At 41.5% G+C, this 14,179-nt stretch overlaps 1 protein-coding gene across 1 annotated transcript in view; it reads right to left on the reverse strand.

Moving 5' to 3' along the window:
• Positions 1-471: 471 nt before the first annotated feature.
• The window catches only part of CCR10 (C-C motif chemokine receptor 10), a 46,517-nt gene continuing 32,809 nt past the window's right edge, over positions 472-14,179 (reverse strand). Inside the window, exon 2 of the mRNA XM_040436853.1 lies at positions 472-1,937. Coding sequence (XP_040292787.1) covers positions 882-1,937 — 1,056 coding nt within the window. The 3' untranslated portion in view covers positions 472-881. The remainder of the gene's footprint in view (positions 1,938-14,179) is intronic.

Here is a 14,179-nt window from a genome sequence, read left to right on the forward strand (position 1 = left end):
CTGATGCCCGCTGGCCCAATTAATTATAATGGGGACCAGTGTAGATCTGGCCGCAACCCAGAAAATGCAGAGAATCGGCCAGACAAAAACCGCTGTGCCAGGTTGCAGATAGATCTCCACTGGTCCACATCTTTTTAACGGTAGTGTGAAACTAGCCTTTATGTAGCGTCAACATATTCTGCAACAATTTACAAGTCACAGACACATATACAAAATAAGACCTTAAAGGGGTTATACACGTTTGGGAGAGAGTAGCAAACCCTCCTCCCCTCTTGACAGACCAACGAGGGGAAACATACTTCCCAGCTTACCAGAGCTGGAAGTTGACATCAAGAGATCCGAGCACAGCAGCTAAGGCCTGAGAATGCAGGAGCTGGGAACCAGAGGTGAAGCAGGTAGGTATGCTTTCCTTCAAAGGTTTGCCAACCCTCCCCCCCCCCCCCCCCCCAAAAAAATGCAGAACTCCTTTAAGTAACAGACTATTTAACAATTCAAACAAAAGAAATGAGGGTTGTGCTTGTAAGAGCTTATGACTTATGTGTTATGGCCATAGGCCCACATTTACCTGGTGGAGGCCATAGGAGTGTCCTTTTGGCCTTTATTTTTGTTTACTGCGTAGGAGTGTGCAGAAGACTTTGCTTTCCTATACAGTAGGCTACTGTGTGGTGCATTTTTTACTGTGGCTAATTACCAACATATGTTGCAGAAAACTACCATTATATACCGGTAATGCTAAAGTTTAACGTGACATTTTAACACAACCTAACTTTCAAGGGCTCAAGTGTCCTGTTTCATACAAGTACTGTATTTTCTAAAGTAAAACTATGTCTTATTTGTGGCCCCAAATTTCTTCTCCTCAGAAGGATTCAGATGGATTGCATCTACAAAGTAAAGCTGTTGGTGTCCATCATTAGTGAAGTGCGGGTATCTCTGCTTGATCCACAGCGCTGAGCATAGGAGGTGGTAGAGATGCAACCAAAATTCTTCAGCAGAAGAAGGATGTCGTTCCTGAAATTCACCCCAACAAATGCATAGATGATTGGATTAAGGCAGCATCTTATGAAGGCAAGGTTGCTGGTAATGATGATGGCAATATCTTTCATCTTTCTTGCATTACAGGGCATCTGACGACTTCCTAGAAAGTCTGTGGTTTCCATGAACATGACCAGTGTGTAAGGGAGTTGAAATATCACGAAGGCCAACACAACAGAGATTATAACCTTGAGAGCCTTGTGCTTTCTAAAGTTTCTGCCAGTTAGTAGGGTTATGATAATAATGGAGTAACAAACAGCCATTACCAAGAAAGGTAATACAAAGCCAAGAATTATCTGAAGAAAATTGCTCATGCTCTTGACCGTACTGGTGATATCTTCTGGGAATACCATCTTACATATATACAGTCCATCATGTAGTTTGGATTCACTGTAAATCAATTCTGGAAGACTGAGTAAAACAGATGCCAACCAAAGAAACAGGGTGATTATCTTGCTGCAGTAAATGGATCTTTGACGCATAGTAAAGGCCTTGATTGCCCGGGTAATTTCAATGCACCTGTCCACACTTATACAGGTCAGGAACAAGAATCCGCTGAAGAAATTGATGGCATACACGCCCTGTACCACTTTGCACGTATGGGTCCCGAACACCCAACCTTTAACTGCGCTGGCAGACATAAAGGGAAATGTCAAGAGTAGAAGAAGGTCAGCCACTGCCAGGTTAATCAAATGGATATCAGTCATGCACTTTATTCTCTTGACAAATCTGTATGTCAAAAGAACCAAAGTATTGCCAGACATACCTATCAGAAACACAAGGCTTTGTACACATGGTTGAAAGACTTTGCTGAATTCCTGTATGCTGCTCACATCACAAACCTCTGGAATTTGACTGTCATACTCAGAAGACACATAGTAATCTGTTGTGTAGTATTGTAAAGCCTGTAAATAAAAAGAATATGCAATTATTTTTTTTATAAAATGAAGCATGTATGACATTAACCCCTAACCATGTATGCATTTTGAGAAGCAATTTTTTTTAATTTTTTCTTCCTCACATTCCGGGAGTTATAACTTTTTTATTTTTCCGTGTAGCTGGATGAGGGCTTGTTTTTTACAGGACAAGATGTAGTTTTTCATGGCACCAATATGGGGTACACATAATCATTGATTAACTTTTAATACCTTTTATAATTGTATAGTTCAGGTCTTACAGATGCGGCATTTACATTTTTTTCCATTGGAAACATCAAAGATCAACATCAACTGATGGTGGGGATCTGACATCTGGGACCTCTGTCCATCAGCTGTTTGAGAAAGCATTGGCGCTTGCAGTAGCGTTGTATCTTTTTTGTAGCTTTTCTTAGGTCAGTGAATGGGGCTGAGCTGCGATACCAAGCACAGTCGCTATTAAATGTACGGCACTGTGCTTAGTAAGCTGTGAGAAGGTCGCGGCGCTCACAGAAGTGACGGAGCCTTTTCAAACAGCTGATTGGGGAGCGGGTCCCAGGTGTCGGAAACCTGCCAGCTATGGAAGCCTATGAGATCCGGCCCCAGGCTGGGTCTCATTGGCACTCTGTCAGTGTAATTCTGTCAGGCAATGAATTACAATACACAATGTAGTGTAATGCATTGTAGAGGGGATCAGACTCCCAAAAGTTGAAGTCCCAAAGTGGAACAAAAATAAAACGCGAAAAAAGTGTTTTACACAATAAAAAAAAAAGTTTCAACAAAAAAAAGCCATAGACGTATTAGGGCTCGTTCCCACGACCGTGCCGTTTTTTTTCGGTCCGCAAATTGTGGATCCGCAAAAAAGGGATGCCGCCCGCGTGCTTTCCGCAATTTGCTGAACGGAACAGGAGGCCCATTATAGAAATGCCTATTCTTGCCTGCAAAACGGACAAGAATAGGACAGGACTCATAATTTTTGCGGGGCCACGGAACGGAGTAACGGATGCGGACAGCACACAGAGTGCTGTCCGCATCTTTTGCAGATCCATTGAAATGTATGGTTCCATATATGGATCGTATGCGGAACACAGAAAACGACCCGTATACGGAATGCAAAATACGTTCGTGTGAACGAGCCCTTAGGTATTGCAGCGTCCGTATCGACCTACTCTATAACAATATCATATGATCTATCCCATCAGATGAACACTGTAAAATAATAAATAAAAAGTGTGCCAAAACACCCATTTTTGGTCACCTTGCCTCACAAAAGGTGTAATACCAAGTTGTCAAAAAGTCATATGTACTCCAAAATGGTACCAATTAATCCGTCACCTCATCCTGCATCATCTGGTCATCACCAGAAAAATAATGAAAATATGGCTTTCAGAATATGGCAACACAAAAACAAGTTTTTTTATTTTCAAAAATGCTTTTACTGTGTAAAACTTAACAAAAAAAATAGACATATTAGGTATCGCCGCATCTTTAACGACATGCTGTATAAAAATATCACATGATTTACCCTGTCAGCTGAATGCTGGACAGCCATTTGTTTGTCACCTCACAAAACAATATTGTGTGATCAAAAAGATGTATGTACCCTAAAATGGTACCAATCAAACCGTCACCTCATCCTGCAAAAAACAAGCCCTCAAACAAGTCCAATACCAGAACAATTAAATAAATATGGTTTTCAGAAAATGGTGTTGCAAAAATATGATTTTCCTTTACAAAAATGCATTGTGTAAAAGTGGTAAATAGTGGGTTGTACTCCATGTGCTGTCCGCATCCGCTGCTCCATTCTGTGACCCCGCAAAAATTATGAGACATCTCCTATTCTTGTCTGTTTTGCGGACAAGAATAGACATCTCTATAATGGGACTCATGTTCCGTTCCGCAAGTTGCGGAAGGCACACGGGCGGCATCCATGTTTTGCGGATATGCAATTTGCGGACCGCAAAAAACGGCACGGTCGTGTGAACAAGCCCTAAGTACTGATAGGGCATGAATATAATTTCCTGGACAACTCAGTGGTCTCCCGTCTAAATTTTTCTGCATAGCTTCTCTTCCTTGACTATATACTGTCATACTGCTTCTTTTGGCATTAAAAGGTTAATGGTCTCCTTTCTGACAGTCGTGGCTTTCCAGAATTATATATCTTCTTCTCCTGTCTCTTTCACTCCAATGTCTCAGATTTAGGATACTTGGGATATCAGACTCTAAAGGAAACCAGAAAGGAAATCAAACAAGTACTTAGTGTGGTGAGGGGGGCTGTGAGCCCCTCTGGTTTGTGGATCTGGTTGCAACTGCTACTGCTACAACAACTTTGGCTATGTAGCTCAATGTTTCCATTTGCTGTCGATCCAGAAGAATTCAAAGAGGAATGTTCCCAACTTAAAGGGGGTGTGCAAGAATGTGTGTGGGGAGGTTCCCATTCTGCCAGACCTGCAAAAGAAAGATTGCAGCCAATCGCAGGCTGCAGCGGTGTTCGGCTCTCCTTCTAGCACGACAAATGGTCACATGTTCACAAGGGGAGACAGACACTGCCGTGGCCTGCAATTGGCTGCAGCAATATCAAACCAGATGTTGACATTGCTGGTGCCCAATAGAGCATCGCGGGCCTGCAAGTGAAGAAGCGGGGGCTGACTCTGAGAGGCAGGTCAGTCATCTTCCCTTTGCAGGTCCCGCAGAATGGGGGTAGGGGGGGTTTGCAAACAAAGATGTACTGATAAGCACTAGTATATACAGTTGCAAGAAAAAGTATGTGAACCCTTTGGAATGATATGGATTTCTGAACAAATTGGTCATAAAATGTGATCTGATCTTCATCTAAGTCACAACAATAGACAATCACAGTCTGCTTAAACTAATAACACACAAATAATTAAATGTTACTATGTTTTTATTGAACACACCATGTAAACATTCACAGTGCATTTGGAAAAAGTATGTGAACCCCTAGACTAATGATATCTCCAACAGCTAATTGGAGTGAGGTGTCAGCCAACTGGAGTCCAATCAATGAGATGAGATTGGAGGTGTTGGTTACAGCTGCCCTGCCCTATAAAAAACACACACCATTTCTGGGTTTGCTTTTCACAAGAAGCATTGCCTGATGTGAATGATGCCTCTCACAAAAGAGCTCTCAGAAGACCTACGATTAAGAATTGTTGACTTGCATAAAGCTGGAAAGGGTTATAAAAGTATCTCCAAAAGCCTTGCTGTTCATCAGTCCACGGTAAGACAAATTGTCTATAAATGGAGAAAGTTCAGCACTGCTGCTACTCTCCCAGGGAGTGGCCGTCCTGTAAAGATGACTGCAAGAGCACAGCGCAGACTGCTCAATGAGTTGAAGAAGAATCCTAGAGTGTCAGCTAAAGACTTACAAAAGTCTCTGGCATATGCTAACATCGCTGTTAGCGAATCTACGATACGTAAAACACTAAACAAGAATGGATTTCATGGGAGGATACCACAGAGGAAGCCACTGCTGTCCAAAAAAAACATTGCTGCACGTTTACAGTTTGCACAAGAGCACCTGGATGTTCCACAGCAGTACTGGCAAAATATTCTGTGGACAGATGAAACCAAAGTTGAGTTGTTTGGAAGAAACATACAACAGTGTGGGCCAGATTTATTATTAGCTTAAGTCAGAATAATGGAGTGAAAAAGTTGCAAAAATTTGCGACTTTTATTGGCTCTGCACTATGCTCGGCAGTTTTCTGAAAGTGGGCGTGTTTTCTTATGTAAATCAATCTCTAGACAGATTTACTATTGCAACTATTTAAAAAGTCGCAAAAAAATGCGCAATTTCACTCCAGTGAGGACCATGCTTATCTTATGCAACTTTTTAATAGAACATGCGACTTTTTCGTAAAGATGTGCGACTTTTGTAAAGCTGCTTACTGACGGATAAACTGCTACCGTCAAACCACATTTATTACAGTCTTAAAGGGCCGATCATAAATCTGACTTGGCTAAAACTGACTTTAGCCATATGTGAAAGTGGAGTGAGCTGTCAGAGTTGTGTTGAGAAAAAGAGGCACAGCACACCAACATCAAAACCTCATCCCAACTGTGAAGTATGGTGGTGGGGGCACCATGGTTTGGGGCTGCTTTGCTGCGTCAGGACCTGGACGGATTGCTATCATCAAAGGAAGAATTCCCAAGTTTATCAAGACATTTTGCAGGAGAACTTAAGGCCGTCTGTCCACCAGCTGAAGCTCAACAGAAGATGGGTGTTGCAACAGGATAACGACCCAAATCTTAGAAGTAAATCAACAACAGAATGGCTTAAACAGAAGAAAATACGCCTTCTGGAGTGGCCCAGTCAGAGTCCTGACCTCAACCTGATTGAGATGCTGTGGCATGACCTCAAGAATGCAATTCACACGAGACATCCCAAGAATGATGCTGAACTGAAACAGTTCTGTAAAGAGGAATGGTCAAGAATTACTCCTGACCGTTGTGCACGTCTGATCTGCAACTACAGGAAACGTTTGGTTGAAGTTATTGCTGCCAAAGGAGGTTCAACCAGTTATTAAATACAAGGGTTCACATACTTTTTCCACCTGCACTGTGAATGTGTACATGGTGTGTTGAATAAAAACATGGTAACATTTAATTCTTTGTGTGTTATTAGTTTAAGCAGACTATGATTGTCTTTTGTTGTGAATTAGATGATCAGATCACATTTTATGACCAATTTGTGCAGAAATCCATATCATTCTAAAGGGTTCACATACTTTTTTTTGCAACTGTATATTATACAGTGAAACCTACGCAGAAGACCACACCTTTTGAGAGGACCCCTCCTCCCATATTGCAGCTACATTATAGTCTACATAGAACCTCTAATTCTGACTGGAGATCACCCTTCTTCAGCTTTTTTGCCAGGACTCGATTTGTAAGGACCATATGTATATAATTTATTTAAAGGGACACTTTTGTCCGAAAACAAATTTGTGTCTGTTTTTCTTTTTCATTTCAGCAGTGCTATGCCATTGAGAATTAAATACAAAATACTGTCCTTGTGTACCAATCAGCACAGAGATATAGAACTCCAATCTAGATAGGGACAGCACTGTCAGTTCACTGCTGCTTTAAGGGAAATATGTTATATGTTAGTTTAATAGTAGATTGTTGAATTAGGATACCAGCATGACCGCTCCATTGTTCTTCTGATAGGCCTAGATAAAGATGCCCACAAAAGAGCATAGCTCTTATCAGTGTAAGGTGTGATGCTCTAATTGCATAGTAACATAGTACATAGCCGAAAAAAGACATTTGTCCATCCAGTTCGGTCTGTTATCCTGCAAGTTGATCCAGAGGAAGGCAAAAAAAAAACCTGTGAGGTAGAAGCCAATTTTCCCCACTTTAGGGGAATAAAAAAATTCCTTCCCGACTCCAATCAGGCAATCAGACTAACTCCCTGGATCAATGAAACCTCTCTAGTAGCTATAGCCTGTAATATTATTACACTCCAGAAATACATCCAGGCCCCTCTTGAATTCCGTTATTGTACTCACCATCACCACCTCCTCAGGCAGAGAGTTCCATAGTCTCACTGCTCTTACCGTAAAGAATCCTCTTCTATGTTTGTGTACAAACCTTCTTTCCTCCATACGCAGAGGATGTCCCCTCGTCACAGTCACAGTCCTGGGGATAAATAGATGATGGGATAGATCTCTGTACTGACCCCTGATATATTTATACATATTAATTAGATCTCCCCTCAGTCGTCTTTTTTCTAAAGTGAATAACCCTAATTTTGATAATCTTTCAGAGTACTGTAGTTGCCCCATTCCAGTTATTACTTTAGTTGCCCTCCTCTGGACCCTCTCTAGCTCTGCTATGTCTGCCTTGTTTACAGGAGCCCAGAACTGTACACAGTACTCCATGTGTGGTCTGACTAGCGATTTGTAAAGTGGTAGGACTATTTTCTTATTACGGGCATCTATGCCCCTTTTGATGCAACCCATTATCTTATTGGCCTTGGCAGCAGCTGCCTGACACTGGTTTTTGCAGCTTAGTTTGCTGTTTATTAAAATTCCTAGATCATTTTCCATGTCAGTGTTACCGAGTGTTTTACCATTTAGTATGTACGGGTGACTTGCATTATTCCTTCCCATGTGCATAACTTTACATTTGTCAGTGTTAAACCTCATCTGCCACTTATCTGCCTCCAATCTATCCAGATCCCTCTGTAGTAGTTTACTGTCCTCTTCAGTGTTAATTACTTTACACAGTTTAGTGTCATCTGCGGAAATTGATATTTTACTATGCAAGCCTTCTACAAGATCATTAATAAATATATTGAAGAGAATAGGGCCAAATATTGACCCCTGAGGTACCCCACTAGTGACAGTGACCCAATCTGAGTGTGTACCGTTAATAACCACCCTCTGTTTTCTACCTTTGAGCCAGTTACCTACCCACATACAGACGTTTTCTCCCAGTCCGAGTATTCTCATTTTATATACTAACCTTGTATGTGGTACAGTGTCAAATGCTTTGGAGAAGTCCAGATATACGACATCCATTGATTCGCCGCTGTCAAGTCTAGAACTTACCTCCTCATAGAAACGGATTAAATTAGTTTGGCATGAACGATCCCTTACGAAGCCATGCTGATATGGCGTTATTTGCTTATTTCCATTGAGATGCTCTAAGATAGCATCTCTCAGAAAACCTTCAAACAGTTTACCCACAACAGATGTTAAACTTACCGCCCTATAGTTTACAGGCTCTGTTTTTGGACCCTTTTTGAAGTGCGCCAATCCTGTGGGACATTCCCTGTCAGTATAGAGTCCGCAAATATCAGAAATAAGGGTCTGGCTATGACATTACTTAATTCCCTTAGGATACGGGGGTGTATGCCATCTGGTCCTGACGATTTGTCTATTTTAATCTTTTTAAGTCGCTGATGTACTTCTTCCTGGGTCAGACAGGACACTTTTAATGGTGAATTTACTTTTAAATTCTGCATGTCATCTGACAGTTTATTTTCCTCAGTGAATACATTGGAGAAAAAAATATTTAACAGCTTTGCTTTCTCCTCATCGTTCTCTGCGACTCCCCCCTCATTACTCTTTAAAGGGCCGACACCTTCAGATTTATACTTTTTAACATTTATATAATTGAAGAACATTTTAGGGTTAGTTTTACTCTCTTTGGCAATTAATCTCTCGGTCTCTAGTTTAGCCGCTTTTATTTGTTTTTTACATGTTCTATTTTTTTCCTTATAGTTTTTCAGTGCTTTCGTGCTACCCTCCTGTTTTAGTGATTTATATGCTTTCTTTTTGTCATTTATTGCTTTCTTTACAGTTCTATTTATCCACATTGGTTTCTTTTTAATTACCTTACATGCAATTACAAAAGTATTCAGACCCAGACGCTGGTTTGAAAAACTGTATTGAGTATTGAGTATTATTAATACTTTTTAGAGAATATTTTTTTTTTATAAATAAATAAGTTTTTGATACATGTGTCCCCCAAGAAGCCACAAAAGACCCCTGAGGACATGTATACTTCCATACTTTACTGCTCCCGACATAGTTTTGCTGCATTTCATGAAGCCGCCACTAGGGGGAGCTCAGTATCCAGTGGTTCTACAGGTTCCATTGCATTCAGTGGTAAATGTATAAATTCCTGTGCACTAAGCTTCCTATAGTGGTGGCTGTAGCTGTCCAGTATTATACAATATGAAGGGGAGCAGAGGATTTATTTCTTTATATTATATTATATTACATTTTTTAATTAAAAATTTCTTTCACTTAAAAGGGTAGTCCCACAAAAAATATTGTACAGTTTTTCAAACCAGCGTCTGGATCTGAATACTTTTGTAATTGCATGTAAGGTAATTAAAAATGTATTATAACTACTGGGTTATTCAATGAAATGTATCTGTATAGTGTCACCTACCGTGTAATTTGCCTGCTCACTGAGATGGAAGCACATGCTCAGTCCTATCCTTCAACTGCCAACAGCTGCAGCAGAAGGGACATGCCCACTGAGGAAGGTCAAGAACCCAAAGCTGACAGCTCGAAATAAATCTAGCAGAACTATTGGAGCAGTGAATGGGGATCTCTGGATCCATGTAGGTACAGGGCTGTTTCTCACTGTGTTAGAATAAGGTTGTCAGGCAGGGGCGTTGCTAGGTTAAAACATTCGGGGCCTCGACCCCTGATGTTTTGTCCCAGGCCCCGAATGTACTGCCTGCCAGATAGATACAACTGTATTGCCATCCTCAGGACGGCAATACAATTGAATCTAATGCCTTGCAAGAGCTGAAGGACCTGTAATGACATCACAGTCCATGTGATCAGTTCTAAATGCAGTAGCTGAAAAGGACCTGCGATGATGTCACCATTATGTGACCAGTGCAGGAGAAGACGGCTCAGCAGTGAAGAGAAGTCCTGGGAAGAAGCTGTGGTGAGGTCTGCTACATGAGGAGAGATAGTGAAGGGGTAGATTACTTAGTGTGAGAGGCAGAGCAATGTTGGGAGTTTTAGCTATTTAACTGGGACTGTATGTTAGGGCTGAAGGGAGGGAAGTTATTTACATGGGACAGTGGGGTGGAGTGATGTTATTTACATGGGACTGAAAGTAGAAGGAGTGATGTTATTTACATGGGAATGCATGTTGGAGGTGGCTGGGGCAGGGTCATGTTATTTACATGGGACTATATGTTGAAGGCGGCTGTGGGAGGGAGTGATATTATTTACATGGAACTGAATGTTGAGGGGTAATGTGATTTACATGTGACTGCATGTTGGAGGTGGCTGGGGAGGGGGTGATTTTATTTACATGGGACTATATGTTGAAGGCGGCTGGGGAGGGGGTTATGTTCTTTACATGAGACTGTATGTTGAAGGCGGCTGAGGAGGGGGTAATGTTATTTACGTGGGACTGTATATTGAGGGGGGGCAGGAGAGGTGGTGTGATGTTATTTCCATGGGACTGTATTTTAGAGGGGGCTGCAGGTAGAAAGGGATGTTATTTACATGGGACTGTATATTGGAGGGGGCTGGAGAGATGGTGTGATGTTATTTACATGGCACTCTATGGCGGAGAAGGGAAATAATGTTATTTACATGGGACTGTATGGTGGAGGGGCTGAGGAATTATAATTTTTGAGGACAGTAAACAGAGGAATATAACTACAGGGGGCACTGCAGGGGGCATTATAAAAACTGGGCTTCAGGGCGAGCATTATAACAGTAGGGGGCGATATAAATACTGGAGCACTTCAGGGTGAGCATTATAACAGTAGGGGGCATTTTAAATACTGGGGGCACTGAGGGGGCAATTTAAATCCAGGAGACATTAGGCATTCTTATTACTACTGGGAGCTCTATAGGAGAGACTTATAGATCCGCATTATTTCTACTAAGAGCACTGTTGGGATCTTATTACTACTGAGGGGTCAGTAGATAACTTTATTACCACTGGGGGAACAATAGGGGGGCCTTATTTCTACTAGGGGCTCTGTAAGGGCATTAATAATACTGGAGGGCTCCAACTAATGGGGGCACTCTTGGGGAGCATTATCACAGTTGGGGGCACTGTAGGGGTCAGTATTACTAATGAGGGAATTCTAGAAGGGGATTACTATTGGTGGGACTATGAGGAGCACTATTACTAGGGGGGGGGGGGAGAAGATCTACATCAGAAGAGACGTCACCCAGGAGAAACTGGATGTAAGAGGTACGTGCTGCTGTATAGCTGTAAAGCTATAGCGGGCTTAGGGGTTGGTTGGTCGACTTAGAGAATTGGGCCATATGCATTGGGCCTTGGGCCCCGGATCTTTTGACACCCTAGCAACACCCCTGTTGTCAGGTATGATTTTATTCATGCGATAACCCCTTTAATAAAAATACAAATTACTTAGAAACCCAGGTAGTAATGGCTTGCACTCCATGTTGCCTGGGAGTGTTTGACACATATGGGTGAGGTGGAATGGGGGGGTCTATGATAAGTTTTGCTATGGGGTCCAATGAGATCTGTTTGCAATGCCTTGCCTTAGCTGAATATTAATGTTATGCCTGTGTGTGGGAGGAAGACACCACACCGGACGAACAAGGAACAAGACCTGAAAGCTAGGGAAGAAAGAAGGACACCTTCTAGTCAAATCCCTAGTTACCGTCCTGACTGGCTATCAGTATGAACAGACCCCAAAGGTAGGTGAACTCATACGCAGGAGTACCTAGAGTCCTAACTCGCCCTATAAGAACCTAGCGATAGTGACAGGACTGAGACTACCTGCTCCTCCAGAAAGGAAGGACGAACAGGAGTCTCTCTCAGACCTACAACAAAGGGCAGGGTAAAAACAACACACAGATAAACCAAAACAAAATGAAAAAGGGAAAGGAAACACTTAACTTGCCAGTAGCTATGGCAGCAACAGGAACTCAGCCAAGAACCAAACACCAGCAGACCACAGATACCACTAAAGCTATAAACCGCACAGCATTGTGGGAGAGGCAACTGTAAATAAGGAAAGTTAAATGACCAAAATAGCAACACCTGGAGGTTAAAGGTGTGGCCAGCATTAGAAACAACACAGACGTCTATTGATCCACAAGGAAACCTGGCAGATCAAAGCACGTGTTGCCAGTCTCACAGATCTTCTGTCACCCACTGTCGCCGGCACGTCCGTATGTCTCGGGACGTCCGTGACAATTAACTGCAGCACAGTCATGGAATCAAAGGCCATAGTTGAGGTCCATAGAATGGAGCAAGTCAACCATCAATTAGATCCCAAGGTCTTGCTTTTGCTTCTGATCATCCTAAATATTATTTTACTTTCTTTTACTCATTTCTATACTGTTGACATATTCCACAGACAGTGTCAATCGTTAACAGTGATTTATCCACACGCTACATTTAGAGCTCCCCCCTAACAAAACAGAAAGCTAGATATGTTACTTATATTCATTCTCTGTGGTTGCCACCTCATATCATTAGAGCAGCGTCTTTCTTTCTCTGCCAGTATGGGCTGGTACCCGTTTTACACCTTCAAGAATCCTATGCATGCTGACTCATTTTTTGCCTCGTATTTCTTGCTAGTGGCAATTAAATTAGAAATTTGTCCATATCTACATTTCTATATCTTCGTTTTCTAGATGCCAGCAGGATGTACTCTTCAAATGATTATTGTTTGATTTCTACTACTGTAAAGATCTTTATATTATTCATTTCAGTTGGAGTTTACCAGTGTGCCACCATGTCATTAGTCTTGTTGTCCTGCTGTATGTATTTTGTAGACATTCAACTCTATAGAATATATTTTGTGGATTTTGAGTAATGTTGGGGATAACATTTCTACAGACAGTGATTGGCTGCAGTGGGCTTGTATGGACACACCACATCATCACTGGAACCCTGTCGAGGACCAGGGACGTGTCGGCATGGGAGAAGTAAGGTGAGTATTAGGCTAGGGCTACATGGCAACATTTATTGCATTACAGCAAGTCTCACAAAAGTTGTGCGACCAAAAACATTTGTCCAAATCACAGAAAGGTTGCAGGCAAATTGCAGTCGTATGTGACCTGCATTGTCGCGCTTGAAACAGCGTCCGCATCCAACCAAGAATATTCATTACATGAGGCCATAGACCCCTTGAAAAATCATATGGCCCTCTATAATATTGCATAGTCGGGATAAAGAATGAATACAAAATGATGTAATTGCACATTATATATTAAAAGCATCACTTAAAAAAGAAGCGCCGGTGTGCCATAGATTCCTCTATTTATACAGACTGCATTGTCGCCTATAATGGAAAAGTCACGTGCGACTTGTGACCAAAAACCAAACATTGTCGCATGGTAGAGGCGTATCACACTTTGCATTGCAACCTCACTTGATGAGATGTCACAATGTGATATACCAATTTTCATCCTGTGTGACTCATGCCGCTGTGAAGCCCCAGCCTTGAAATTTTATGTGATCAGCTTTCTATTTAAAAAAATAATTATATATATATATATATATATATATATATATATATGGGGTTTGATAAATCGAACCAGACTAAGTTTTGGATTTATTAAATTTATGAAATGAAGTTATGTATTTTTGTATGTTGAAAGATTGCTGCTTGGTTGGACCAATTCACATGCTGGCAGAAGTTAATACTGACAGAAGCCATTATAGTAAAATAGAGTACAAATGCCTCTTATGCTAATCTGAATATTTCAGTGGTTTTTGATCATGAGATGTTTGGT

Source organism: Bufo bufo, chromosome 6, assembly GCF_905171765.1.
Source record: "Bufo bufo chromosome 6, aBufBuf1.1, whole genome shotgun sequence".
Lineage (NCBI taxonomy): Eukaryota > Metazoa > Chordata > Amphibia > Anura > Bufonidae > Bufo > Bufo bufo.